This window comes from Pogonomyrmex barbatus, unplaced genomic scaffold, assembly GCF_055798465.1.
Source record: "Pogonomyrmex barbatus isolate J1 unplaced genomic scaffold, ASM5579846v1 scaffold1, whole genome shotgun sequence".
In the NCBI taxonomy this organism is placed as follows: Eukaryota; Metazoa; Arthropoda; class Insecta; order Hymenoptera; family Formicidae; genus Pogonomyrmex; species Pogonomyrmex barbatus.
The window spans coordinates 7,656,744-7,672,349 of record NW_028297098.1 but is presented as its reverse complement, the minus strand read 5'-3'; the positions used below and the strand labels follow the sequence as shown (position 1 = coordinate 7,672,349).

The window sequence follows — 15,606 nt, the reverse complement described above, 5'->3', positions numbered from 1 at the left end:
TCCAGTAACGGCGCAAGCCGCCCCGATTCCGCCTCGGAAAAGTGAATTTCCATTATTACCCGTTTTATCGGCTCGCGACTACCGTCGCGTCCGATATCTCCCGTCCCGATTCAACGCGCGGCCGAGTAACCGGCGAAGGAAAAGGAATCGGCATCCTCTAGCTTTGGCTTTGACTTAAACTCTTTCAATTTTTCTCTTTTTTTTTTTTTTTTTTCTGTAGTACAGAATATAGACCGTATTAGACGGTATTGATTTTTTGATATAGAACATGCGACGCCACCAACAAGAGCAGTCGTGTAATATGTCTTTATAGAAAATATACGACGTAGAATACGTACGCGTACGCGATGATGTAAATTTCTGTGTGCACACTATTGATCGCACGTATGATGATCTTTATTTCGTTTATGTAAGATCTATATGAGAGACAAAAAATTGTCACATTAATTTGTTTACGTGATCAAAGATCTCAAAAATAATCTTATTACATTAATTGTGCGCTCTTGTTGCTTTTTAAAATATAATGATCTAAAACAAAATTAAAAAAATAACAATTACAAAATTACAAAATTAAATTTAATAACATTATTTAATACACTTATCCTAATATATATATTTTACAAGTATGACAATTTGAATTTTTTAATACAAAATTTGCCTGTATGTAAGTTCATTTAAATTGGTAAATTGCAATGTTCCCTCCATTACTAGGCAATATTTCACTTCTCTTCCTCACATTTAAATGGGATGACATAATTGATAAAATTCCTACATCATTGATAAGTAATTTGCAATATTTCTAATTGACAATTTATTTCCAGGAAACTTCACTCAAAATAAGGAAATTACGTGCTACAACGGTTTCGCATCTTCGGGAAATACGCGTATCGCTTTCTAAAAATATCTCAGAAAAAATATTTCAGAAAAATAATCCTTCAATTACGAGAGAGCTTAAAAATTCGGGCCTGCAAATCCAGAGGCACGTCGCGTGGCCCGGTTGGCGTACTCGCGTCCGGCGTCACCAGCCGGATCAATAACGCCCCGTCAGATTCAGCTGAACGTCTGGGGGTACGCAGAGGGTGGCGGATGGCTCGCATACGAGGAGTAACGGGGCCAGAACCTTGCGGGCGTCGACTAGGTCGACCGACCGAGCCGCGGCAGGGCAAAGGGCAAGGGTGCCGTCTTTGACATTTTTTTTTTTTTTTAGGGAGGGATGATAACTGCGCCCAAATCCCCCGCGTGAGAATTCATCGTCGGAGGATCACGAACGATGAAGTGGCTTTATTTCGAAACTCACAACTTGTGGGTGCAATAACTAATAGCTCTTTCGTTCACTCTATCGCGACGATGAGCAGACACATGCCCAGCGATTAATCTAATACACTTGAACACGTTTCATTCCGACGCGTAAAAGAACGCGGCGTGACGCGAGGGAAAATCATTCCCCGCGAGAAAATCCGTCGGAGACAGGAGGTTTTTATGCGGGATTTAGTTTCCGAGAGAAAAATCAAAGATTGATTACTACATAATACCCTCCTTTTTTCTTTCAAAGCTTATAAAAAAGAAAAAAAAATCTGGGAAAAATCTGAAAGAGAAGACTCCGTCGTGTTTATATAAATTTTATTAAATATTATATGAATTATATAATTAATAAATTACGCGATCGTTGAGATAGGAGTATCTTAATACCTGCAGTAACGATCTTACGCTGTGCGAACACCACAGATTAGACGAAATTAGCGAAATCTCGTCCAAGATAAAAGATAATAAATCTCAAGCACGTTCGTGAAAACTTAATGACTCTAAGTTAATGCGGCAGATTTTTATCTGCAAATAAAGAAAGGTTTTCGTGCAAATAATCGACATACCGAAATGCAGATTCGTGAAAAAATTAATAACAAATGCTACGATTAACATTCATAATACTGTAGTGTTCGTTCGTCTTATTAACTTATACATATATTTAACGACTGCTGCAAGCTTTCGGAGTTCACTTCTCCCTACATCGATTACATTTATTACTGTATAAAATAGACGATCTCAATAGCTTTTGCATCGCTCGCTAAAAAGAAAAGTCGCTCCTGCATTATGAGCGATCGTAAACAGCAAAAAGTGACAGCAAGTTAAAGTATCGCTTTTTAATCTAAATGCCAATTTTCAATAGCTTCTACATGTCAAATACATCTCACTGAGATTCACCGAGGGATCTCCGAGAGCTCATTTAACAAAAAATATTAGACTTCGTTGATTCCGATTCTCCTACGTTAGATACAAATATTTTCAAGCTGATTAAATGTCGCAGAATACATCTTTCTCTCGCTCTCCTCTGTACATTTGTTAAGTAATGCCATTTAAGTAACGTCGATCTGGTCGACAGGTGTGTACATAACAAAAAAGTATGAATTTTCGTAAATGTATCTCGAGTACAATTGTCGCAGACACAAATCGGTATCGTTATCATCGACTCTGATGAATCGTATCGCTAATTATTCCTCCGCGCTTTGTACTAATTTCCATCGAAAATCTGATCTATAATTGTATGCAGTATCGAAACGGCACGTACAAAATATTTGATATATAAAAGGAATAAATCTCTTTTCTACGCGCGGGTAGATGGGTGCTAGGTACACCATGCATCTGTAGAGTGGGACAAACAAGTTTCATTCCTCGTGCAATCGTAGCCTCGCGGATCTTGCCAGCGATATTCGGATCTTCCGCGAGATCGGCGCGAACTCTGTTAATCCTTCGTTAATCCTCTACGATTTTTTACCACGATTGTTTTAAGTCGTGGTCGCGTGTGGCCAATCGGGAAACCAATGCTATAGCTAATATATATCAGAGGTCGACCGTCGTGTCGGATCCGTGATGATATTCCTCGTCTAACAGCGGCTCTTCCTCCACCGTCATGTGAACTGTAAACAAAACTCGTCATCATGCACACCAACGAATACAAACACGTATATTCAACACATATATTCTAATGCTCCCTATGACATCCTTGATTTCCATTTTCCTTCGTTCATTTGTTTTCTTTTTTCTTTCTTTCCAAAATATTTAAATCTGCGCAGGACAATCGAGAAATATAGAAACAAAAATAGTTTGTTCTCGATTTTTTACAAAAGAAGACATGCGGAAGACATTTTTATGCATTTTAGATAATCATTGGACATTTTTCGCTTCCTTTAAATATAAATCATTAAAACTGGTCTCAAGAAAAATAATAATAATAATAATAATAATAATAATAATAAAAACCAAAGAATGAAAGAACAAAAATTTTTTTGATTTCTATATTTTTCTCGATGTCAGTACATTATTCTATGAAAAAAATTATATCGACGTGAACATATAAGAATTCTATTTAAATTTCTCTCTAAATTAAATACATGCCGAAAAGAAAAAAATATATTGTTTCTTTTTTTATGCCATATTCTTCTTAAAATCTTTCTTAAAATTAATTATTAATTAATTATCTTTCTTAAAATGTTATCAATATCTGTTCTAACATATCGTTTATCTTCTACTAATAAAAAATGTTTATTTCTTCTAAAGAAGTATAGAAATTTTATACCATTAGTATTTGATTTAATTAAAATTTTTCATATATTTAGAATTTTTAACAATTTAAAGGCAAAATCCAAGCAGCAGGCAGAAAAACATGCACAGTAATTCTGATGTACAATATCCTGCAAAAATGAAAAGCAAAACCTTTCATGCACTTTTATGCGAGGAAGATAATACGCCATTTATATTGATATCTATTGAGATCTCTTAAAAACTTAAAAAAGAATATCCTGAAATATTAATATATTAATAATTAACTATTATTATAATAAATATTAATATATTAATATATTAATAATTAATTATAAATATTAATATTAATAATTAATTATTATTTTACTGAAAAACTTGGTTTTTTTTTAAGTATATTTATCGATGTGATACAATAATCATACTTCACACTTCATCTTTTTATTGCATATAAGAAGATTCTTAACTTTTGTCTAAAACGGTAAATAGTTGTCTATGTAATAGTATATAATAGTTAGTATTGCACATTTTATATTGATTAAAACTGCGAAAACTTTTAATTTATATCTTTTATCTATTTTTTGAGCAGGTTTTTCTTCTTTCTTTATCGAACAGATAGATAGATAGATAAGATTTAATCTACTTAAACATAGCAAATTATACATTAATTTTTATTTAACAATTGTATAATTAAACTAAAGCTTATCTTGAGATAAGCATGAAAAGATTAGCACATGCAGATAAAAAATGCCAAAAACTATAATAAGTTTTACTAACATGCATAAAATACACATAAACGAGCCAAAATAATATTGATGTATATAAATTTACAAAAATAATAATGCATTTTCATAATATTTTTATATTAATCATAACACAGATTCCTACATTAGTCACATTACCTTTCCAATTACATTTTAAGCTATTTTTGCATAACAAATTAAAGCATAAGCATGCAGATTATCTGCGCATGCGTGATATCCTACATAATATTTTTATAAAATTCTATCATTACTAACTGTTTTCATCCAAAGACAAAGTGTACAATTTTTTTAGTGTATAAAATTTTTTGCTGTTGATACATTTCCATCGAATAAATCTATCTTCTTTTGTTACAAATAACAATTTTTATAAAATAGCGAACAGCAGAAAATTATTAGAGAGATTTAAACATATTAATTTTTCCCCAAAAGAAAAAGTTTCCTTCTCTAAAGACCGGTTAAATCAGAAAAAAATAGTACATTATAATAAACTTATTTATCCAGAAGATATAATACAGTTTTGAAAGGAAATTTAAGATATAATACAATTGAATAAAATTACATTTCATTCAGTATAACATTTATATGTACAGCACCGTCTTCAAAAAAATATAATTAGTTAGAATAATCATCTGTTACTTGATCTACTCATAGTAATAATGTAATCAATTCCTTTAAATTTTGGAATTGGTATTAATATATTAATTATTAATAGAAATATATAAAGAGAATTCCAATAAATATTACATTTTAAAGAAAAGCTATCGCAGTTCAACTATCTCGTCAATATGAAAATGTTCTTCTTTTGTTATATTTTTTTAGAACATATTTTTTTTTAAGAATATGTAATACAATAGAAAAATTATGAACAGTAACACTTCAAATATTTATACATCAAGGTTTTGCATTTTACATTTAATTCAATTATTATAAAAATTCAATTATTCATTACTTATCAAGAGGAAATATTTTAATCTAACAAAATTACATGTAATATAATATACAAATAAGAATTTAAGCATGTATCTGCCATTTGCTTGTAATATTTCATGTAAAATATACATAGAAGTATGTATTTAAAATACGCTTCTCACAGAATATATGTATGACACTTATGTAAAGACTCTCTTAATAAAGTGTTCGTCTTAATTGTATCTATTGTCGTGTCTATTGACGTACAAGTAAACAAACATACCTAATGCAAAGCCAAAATTTTAATCTCTTCATGTTCTAATACGTCCTCGCATAATTCAATTTATTGTATTTTCATTAAAAACGTTTCTTGTTCTCAAATACACGGGCACACGCGCAAAAGCAGAAATAGAAAACGCTCATGACATTCCACATGATCAAAGACTGTACATTTCAAACTGAAATTCATACAGTTTGTTATATTTGATAAACATCACACTTAAAATAAATTCTTTTTTATATGTTGTATATATTTTAACGGATATAAATATTAAATTCAATTTAGAAATTAAAATTTTTGACAAAATAATGTAAAGAATATTCAGAGCTCTTTAAGAATATTAAATTGGCATCAAATTGTTATTAAATTATACAGAGGAATTATCATAAATGTCATTAAGAATCAATCTTTGGTTTAGTATTTTGAAAACAATTTTAAATATCGATTCTCGAAAAACTCACTTCTTTATGAAAGATGAAGATTTTTGATTTTGAACATTTGATATATAATTTCTATTATGTTATAACAAACGTCCTATGACAATGAACGAGATATACCGAAAACGGAGATCGATATTTAAAAATTTAATGCAATCATATCAAATTCATACAAATTAATATATATATGTATATATATATATATATATATATATATAAATGTCTCCCTCTTCTCGAACACTCTGGATTATAATGTATCACTTTCTTTTCTTATAAGTATGGAGTAAGTGCCGTTTTTATTATACGGTCCAGTGGCACTCTCTTGCTTTGATGCATAGTACGCTTTACTAAAAATTCGTAATAATCGCTAATCAATTCAACTAAGACTTTAATCACAAGTGTTATTTGTTTTATAATCTGAAACGACAGATCATAAATTATAAATGTGATAATAAATGAACTGTACTATTCGAAGCTTTATGTATACGCAACTCGACAAGCATTTTTACTTTGTTACGTCACAATTTCTTTACGAATCATACAGGGCATTCATTATCACCAGATCGATCCTAATGATGTTTCTTATGCAATCTGTTACGTTGTGACCTATTAGTACCATTTTTCTCCGCGGCGTTAGAAACTTGGATAGTGCCTGTATGTTGGTTGCATGGTATCCTAAATAGCTTGATCTTCATGTGATCGCATATTTCAAGACACACTTGAGCACTATACCGGAAGAGATCTAGAGTGACCCAGATCTAAATATATATATTCCATTAGTCAGCGATCGAATGAGAAATCATGTCTTAAATGAAGATAAAGCAAATGCGTGACTTACGAAACATAGCCATAGAACGTAGTATTCTTTGATGAAAAAATTGAAGTATTGATTGAGGAATAACATAGCTGGACCGATTAGCGAACTGTCCAAATATTGCATCTCATTTTTGGTCATATGAGCAACCTGGAAATCAACGATATAAGAAATAACATTGTTCATATTGATAGACAAATAATATCAATACGTACCACCAATCTGTTTGTAACTTTGGCCGCGACCATTCCGAAAGCAAGTATATACAATGCTGGATGATTTTCATAGACGTGCTCGGCGCTTTTTCTATATATTATAAAAGCCGGTACTACCACGAAACTAAATGGTATAATTGGTGATAAAACGGACGTCCCCTAAAACATAATCGATTTTATGCAGAAACTTTGAAGAGATTATATTTATGATAACATGTATAAAAATTTATTTTATATTTGTAAAAAAAGAAAATACATATTGATTAAGTGCAGAGAGACTTAATTTGATAAGATATTGATTGAGATTGATTATCTATTTATATATTTTAAAAAAATGTATAAAATGTTTTCATACGTTATTTAAATATGTAATGTAGATTAAAAATGTAAATCGATGTAAAAATGTGTGTGTGTATATATATATATATATATATATATATATATATATATATAGATTCTATTTTTGTACGAGTTATAATTTTTGTAAGTTTTTTTAAAAGTTACATTAATTTGAAATATAAACATTAATATATGTGCATCCAATAAGGAAAACATTGCAAATGAGAAAAAAGAAAAATATATGAGCAAAATCTAAAATATATAAAGATAAATTAAAGTATAATAATTGCGTTTATTCGAGTTGCAAAATAAATTATCATTAAGAATATAATTTAGATCATTATTATTAATATTAATTTCATTCGATGCAATATATTCTAAGCTACATGTAAATAAATTAAAATTCTCGCTGTAAATATTCAAAACATTATAGGATCAGTAATCATTATGAACAAGATCGTCATTAATAACATGTAAGCAGTACATAACATTTTTACTAAATCGTTTTTCATCTTCTACTTTTCTACATCTTCGTAACATGCAAGAATTTGGCTTCGAGTGAAAGTTGATAAAGTGATATCGGAAAGAAATATTTTATAATTGCAAAATATAAAGGAGAAAGCGAGAGGTGAAGAAATATACGAATGGAATTATCTGTGGAGAGAGGTATGTGGTATAACACAAATATCAACACAAATGAAAAAACAGTAACAGCGATGAATAATTTTACATGACGCCATTAGATTTAGGCCCACAGTGACATGTCTATAGGAACAAAAGTCTACAGTTAGTTTATTATTACTATTATTATTAGATCTAATTATTAATTAGATTTAATTATTTTTAGATCAACAACTTTTAAATACAATTTCACCAGTTACAACATGTAAAAACGCATCGTTAACTCGTTACAATAATAAAAGAAGATTTCCGAAGCCTATTTTACTTGTTTAAGTATAACATTCAAAAAACATGGGCCTAAATCGAGAATTAAACAAAATGTGCACTACACAATTGATCCCACTACTTTTTCTTTTCTTCAACTGACTTACTGCGACGGTGGAGCCATTTTTTCCGACACCACCGGCGAGAATGACGGATATGCTGCTCTGTGCAAGTAAAATAGCGATGCCCACAGCAGCCCATAACGGAAACACCTTCACCTCTGTGCCAGTGTATGGCAACTATATAAGAGCGACATGAAAGATCTTTTGATTAGTCGTCGGAAGCTACTTTCATATCAAGGTCTTTCTAACACTCCATATCCCTGACATGTTAATATTACATAAAAGTCATAAATCAGGAGATACATCTGCTATTCACTTTTGAAACAATTTCGTATTACGCTTTCTAACGCCGTATTAATCACAATTTACTGCTACAAATATAAAACTAATATATACACAATATTATATATTACATAGTAAAATGTTCATTAGTAAAAATGTCCATATTTTCTTATATTACATCATTCAAATTTATTATTTCTATAAAATATTTTTATTGTTTTTATGAATTCTGACTACTATTCGTCTTTCGTTTTTTATTTTGTTATCCAAAATATTTACGAATTATGAAAATTTATATAAAATTTTAATAATTCCTTTTTTTCTTAAGCAAATAGTTGCTCTCAATTTTCGCAATTAAAAGAAATAATGATGATAAAAGTTTTCAGAGAAGAATAAATTTATCTATAAACTATAAAGGTGCGGAGTAAAGAGTTTGCTGCTATATCATGGAGATGAAATAAGTGATCAAATAAGTGCAAGAAATGGTGACGCGAGCTGAGAGCTGAAAGAAGATATAATAAAATGAAAATTATCACTGTGCAGCATACACAAACATATTGATATCTTTTTTGTTTCACATATATAAAGTAACACACCAGCTTTTCTTGCAGGCAACTCCACAAAATGTAAACTACAGTATACATACAGTAAGTTCCAATCAAGTGTGAATAATATCTTTATCTTACATAGAGATATTTTTATCTATTTATTTAAATTGAAACATAAAAACTGCACAGTAAATAAAATTTTTCTGTAATTAAACATGGCATTATAAAATCACGTATAATTATATATAATTGTGAATAAGATACTGGATTAATTAATACGTCATTTCTCTTCTATTTGATTTTTACGATAATATGTTGATAAAAGCGTAATATATTTGAGCAAAAAGATTATTGAAGAGTTTGTTATATGAAGCGCGAATCGATTACACAAAAAAAAGCATTTATGTAAATTGTGCGAAACCGATATATCACTCTGATAGTTTAATATGTAAATAGCCATACATTGATGTTTAGTAATTCAACCGAGCACCTAATGTAAGTTTCCCATTGAAAGAGACCAATAGAGAAGATAGCAAGCAAAAAAAAAAATAAAAAAAAAAGAGAAGAAATGTACCAAACAGACAATTTCTACTATACAAAATGGCAAAAAGATATGAGAATACGGTTGCTTTAAGAGAATGCCATTTTTGGGGGACTTACTGCAATTGTGGAACCGTTTTTTCCAATCCCACCAGATTCAAAGACTTTACAGAATTCAAGGAACACGTGAACGTAGCCTGCATAAAAGACCATTGCTATGTAGTTACTGAACGTGCCTACACCGAGCACAGGGATCTAAACAAAGCGACAAGAGACACTTCGTTCGTTATGAAAATTGTTCGTTAGAATTGTTTCTGTGTGCGTGTATGCCTACATGTTTATGTACAAAATTCTTATAATCGTATCTCTCTTGATATTACTGCTGTTCGATACCGTTCTGGATGGGCTTAGTTTTATCGTATCTATTGCACTGCTACAAATGGAATATACTTCTTTTTCATTGTGATAAAACTGATAAAAGATTGTAGGGCATAAGGAAGCAGCTGATTTGAGTACGACGAATCGAATGTTAAAGACTATCTTGCCCTTTATGGTTCGATATATTTCCAACGTGAAAGAAAGACAGTTCTCTTTTCTATTTGTTATACCTAATGTGCAAATTTCGCAAGTTCAGTGTATTATCTATAGACAAATATATGTGTGCTCTATATAACATTTTTTTTAAAAGCGTAGAGTAAAAAAATGTAATGTATATTTGTTACGAATTATTAAGAAAATCAATTCATTTATGTTAAAACTTTTATGTGTGCAACTATTGTATGAAAAGATCAATAATAAATTAAATTATTTTAGTTTATATATAAATTATTTTATTTTTATAAATACTTATATATATTATATGCAAATATAAAATACACGTCGTGTATAATCTACTGTTGAATTATTAAATATCACCTATATTATTTATTGCAAAAATTTACATGTAACATACTATTAAAATTCTTGGACTATTTTAAAAAATTCCTAGTTTTTGAAATTGTTTCAAAAGAGCATTGTTATATATTCATATAAAAGCTGATGAATGTAACATCAAAAGACATCACATAGAACAATGTTTAATTTTTATATTAAAAAAGATCACTTGTATTAGGAAAAGTTTTTACAATTTAGTGTTTTTTTACAAAGTATACTGTAACATCAATGATATTGTTGAAAACTTGAAATGAGAATTTACAAATGGAGCAAATACAATAATCGGTCGTATAATAGCACATATAATTCATCATGAAAATCGCAAGGTATAGGATTATTGATAAAATAAGAGTGTAAGGGGGCGTAATTTAGTAGGGAAAATACAAGTAAAAATGCATGTTAAAAATCAGTAAATATTTTGCAGTAAAGAAGTAATGTCAACGCCGCTCCTCATGCCATGCTGCTCCCATTTCTGCATGTTCAATAAAAGAGTTCTAGTTAACAGACTTACAGCCACAGTGGAACCATTCTTGCCCACTCCTCCGGTGAAAATCACCGAAAATATGGAATACAAATTTGCCAGTGCACACACCACTGTCATAACTCCTAATAAATACTTAAACATAAAACCATCTAAGAATGGTATCTGCAAAAAATACTTTTATTAAATGATATAAATAGTTATATTGTCTCGTTAATCTTAATATGTGTCATGAATGACAAGACATCTTCCAAGGCAAAATCTTTTGAATAATTTTTAAGTAGCGTAGAATATATAACTTGAAATAATGCTGTGATTTTTATGTGTATATGTATATGTAAACAAAATATTGACATAAATTATAAGAAATCGGTCTTTAGAGTGTAATGGCATCAATTGTTGTGGCATCAAATGACATGTATGTTAATCAATTTCTGTAATTAAGGATCTTGTCCGAAAAGACTAACATATATGTGATAAAATAAAATTTTTTATATTATTTATATACTCAAACGAATGTAATAAGAAAAATTTTGAAATTAGATTATATTATTCTAAAAAATTTACAACTTTTCTTTATACAGATTCTATAATGACATAAATGTGTGTGTGCCAAGCTATCAAAGTTACTTACCATAAAATATGAAACCACTAGTGACATATACAAATTCTATAATTTTGCGTATACTAGGAGTTACATTTTTTTAGATACAAAGATTAAAATATTAAATAATTCAATTTTATTGTTAAGAAAAATATTATACGAGCCATTTACAAAATTGAAATCACTCTGCACGACGTGTAAGCAACTACAATAATGTGTATAATTAAATGAACATCTTGCATTAGCGATAATTTAGAGTACTGTGATTATGCTTTAAAAAAAAAAGCAAACGTGAAATGCAATATTTCCTGTTTGTTAAATTATAGCCGTGCAAAAAGCTATGAGATGATATGAGACACGTTCTATCAATTGCTACACAAGATCCTTGCTATATGTAACACAAAAAGTAACATAATTAAAAATAATACAACCTCTATCATCCAAATTTGCGGACCAAAGATTGCGGAAATCAGATGGATTACAATGATCGTAAACTGTGCTTCTGTTACATCCACTTTACCAAATCTTAAGGAACCTATAAAAAAAAAAACTTAAGTAAATAAAATTAAATAAAATTAAATAAAATTAAATAAAATTAAATAAAATTAAATAAAATTAAATAAAATTAAATAAAATTTATACAAGTGTAAATTTTAATCAATTATACTGCGTAATTTTCATGTGAAATGATTGTATACCTGAAACATAGGTCTGCCAATGAGCACAGTAGAAAAGCGTCATTGCGCAGAAACACTGGAAAAACATCCATGTTGGGTAGTATCCTAATTGTACTGCTATACACGCTGACAAAGCAACAAATACTGAAAATAGTATAGATATTAGTATAGATATAGCAGTTAAAATATTTCTAACAAATAAGACAAATAAAAAACAATGCATTAATATACCTGTTGATATCGAGTCACATCCATGGTCAAACAACTCGCCCAATGGTGTAGATGTACCAGTTCTCCTGGCTTGCTTACCATCAATAGCATCCAAACTTTGATATATAAAGAGACCAAGTGCACATAAAAAACATGCCCATCTAGGTGCCTAAAAAAAAAAATAACATATTAGCAAGTCTTATTATAGTCAGAATATTTTTAGATAAAGAATGATATTATCAAACTTATTACAAATATGTATATTCCATTATTTTAAATTATATTTAAACACATGTCATATAAATAATCTTTAAGTTTGATAATATTCCAGTTATGATAATAATAACAATGATATAGTTATATAAGAGCAAAACACTTGAATAATTGATGAATCATTATGCATTCATGTGATTTACATACTCTATAGTAATACAATATCTCTTCAATAAAAAGAGATTACAATATTTTATATCTTCATTTCATGGAAAATTCATCAAGTCAACTACAAACAAAGACGTAAAAAAAATCAAGCTATACAAAAAATACAATAAATTAAAATTGAAAGACAATGAGCTTTTAAAATTCTCCAGTGCAGGATTACAATAATATAAAATTGCTTTGAAGATGAATAAAACATTTTCTGATTTGTGATTTCAAATTTTCATAGATTTGAAATTTTCATAGAATTTTCATAGATTTGACATATCAGAAATATGTAACATGAGACAATCCCCAATACAAGATTTTTCTAAATTATAGCTTCTTAAAACTAATTAAAAGACCGTTTGAAACTTACACTTTAGATGATACAAGAGATACGTCAAATGTCAATACTATCACAGATAGCCTGTTTAAACAAGACCAGCCCTAGACATTCGATACTAAATAATCAGGGAGGAGCGAATTTCTTTTTCTCGCGATAAGGAAAGTGCGTCATAGAGATATATTATCACAGAGTTATACTCCAAGGATCAGGAAGGGCACAATTGAAAAAAAACTTATTCAAATCATCATCACGGGAATAGCTGAGCTGGTGAAAAACCACCTAGCCTACCTCGGCCCTCGCGTCCGGGCTATAATAGACCAGGATCAGGGTAGTAACAATGTTGACGATCAGGCCAAGCACGGTGATGAGATTTGGCGCGAGCCAGAGTGGCACCTTGCTGACCAGCCAGTCCCACCACGGCTGCAGGAGACCGTCCAGAAGGCTGCTGCTCGAGCAACTGTACTTGTGCTCGCTCAACCGCTTCAGCTGGCCGGGCGACAGCAGCCTCTCCTTGTAGAACTGCATGCTGCGAATCGCGCGCGTCGCTTTGACGCCGTGTCACCGAACCGTAGGAGCCGAGGATGGCAGTAGCAGGGATGCGACGAGGAGGGTGCGGGATCGAGCGATCGGTTCTCCGACGAGGACGCGACGACGGCACGGCGCACTATCACCGAGATCACCCACGACGGGAGGACGGTCAAACATAACAAGCGACCGTCGCGTTTATACGTACGACATTTCTGCCAGCGCGCTCCCACGACGACGACGATGTTAATTCACAGTTCGTTTCGCACACGCCACAGCCGGAAACTGACCGTGGCCGCGCAGCTGCCAGCGCGGCGCGCGCCTGCGCGATCGGAACGCGCGACTTGATCGAATGCGCGCGCGAATATTTGAATATTTTTATTCACGAGTTTCAATTACGCTCTGCGCACAATGGAAGAAATATAGATATATAGAAATAGAATATAGGAATAGAAATAAATATTAAATTTTAGAAATGAAATTTTAGAATAAAAAAATTAAATGTAACGCACAATGAATACAAGTAAGTATAAGATATCATTATATTCTATACTTATTTATTCATTGTGCATTACATTTAATTTTTATTTCGAATTTTCATTTCCAAAATTTTATATTGATTTTATTCTTGTTCCTAATATTGTTCCGTTGTGCGCAGGCCCTTAAGATTTATGCATAATAGGCAACAGGAACAGACAATAACACAAGCGATAGATTTCAATCTATCAAAAACCGTATATCAATCGAGGTATATCAGCCTATTAATTCTTTTACTATATAATTTTTAATTCAACTTAATTTTATAGTTATTAACTTTAACTTAACTTAGTTAATGAAACATTAACTTAATAACTGATTAACTATAGTTACTGCCTAACCTTGATTTTATATTTTATTAAAATGAATAGTTAATCATTGTTATTGTTTTATTATTATTTCAGAAACTCGTATTGAGTGAATTTTTTATCTTTTATAATTTAATAATTTTTAATCTCTTATATTTTGAAATATTTTATTGTTGAAGTTTTTGATAAATAAAAATGTCTATGATTTAAAATGTACTTGCTTTATTGATTGATTTCACTAAAACCCCAAAATTTTTTAAATTTTAGATTTGGATCGTACCGATTTAAAATACAAACAATTAAAAACATCCTGAATACAAGCGTAACTAAAGTAAAATTCCACAAGCGAATCTTCAAAAAGTTCCCGCCGAGTATCTCTTATTGTCTATATATAGAAAAAAGATAACATTTGATTAGCGAGAAAGCTTTTAAGTTGTAATTTCATGCAGCGAAGCAAAGCTAGCTTTTATCTCAATGAAAAGTAGCATTGATACGCTATCGCTTATTGTCTCCTTCTTTTTCAGAGCGAAAAAAGCTAGCGTTTTATCCTCTCTACCTCAATGCAAAGCAGCATAAAAATTGACTGTGCTCCGGTATCCATTGAATTATAATTGTCAGTACATCGCACAATGGAGCAATATAGATCTATAGTGAGTATAGAGTTGCAATAGAGATTAGGAGATGACACATAATCGCTGCACTGGCTATGATGATACATTTGTTATTAATACATTACATTACATTTATTTTTACATTTATTATTATTTTTATTTATTTATTATTTATTTTATTTATTATTTTATTTATCTATTTTGTTATTCATACATTTATTTATTATTTATTTATTTATTTCGTACATCTTTCTGGCGCTGCCAAAGATGTCCCTTCCATAATTT

At 30.3% G+C, this 15,606-nt stretch overlaps 1 protein-coding gene across 8 annotated transcripts; it reads right to left on the bottom strand.

The window, feature by feature from the left end:
• Positions 1–1,603: 1,603 nt before the first annotated feature.
• bbc (choline/ethanolaminephosphotransferase 1 bbc) lies at positions 1,604–14,157 on the bottom strand. Of its 8 annotated transcripts, XM_089074786.1 has the most exons (11): positions 13,629–14,157; positions 12,596–12,743; positions 12,386–12,508; positions 12,119–12,222; positions 11,114–11,248; positions 9,790–9,924; positions 8,345–8,476; positions 6,954–7,112; positions 6,763–6,888; positions 6,541–6,682; positions 1,604–2,912 (listed from the first exon to the last, which is right to left on the bottom strand). In XM_089074786.1, the coding sequence occupies exons 1-11, from the start codon at positions 13,863–13,865 to the stop codon at positions 2,836–2,838; spliced, it is 1,518 nt and encodes a 505-aa protein (XP_088930912.1). In that variant the 5' UTR covers positions 13,866–14,157; the 3' UTR covers positions 1,604–2,835. The 8 variants fall into 8 exon arrangements, 7 of the variants coding, with proteins under 7 accessions (XP_088930912.1, XP_088930901.1, XP_088930891.1 ...); XR_016138774.1 differs by lacking the exon at positions 9,790–9,924 and having other exon boundaries at positions 1,604–6,341; positions 6,417–6,682; positions 13,629–14,155; XM_089074775.1 differs by lacking the exon at positions 9,790–9,924 and having other exon boundaries at positions 1,604–6,341; positions 13,629–14,156.
• Positions 14,158–15,606: the final 1,449 nt, after the last annotated feature.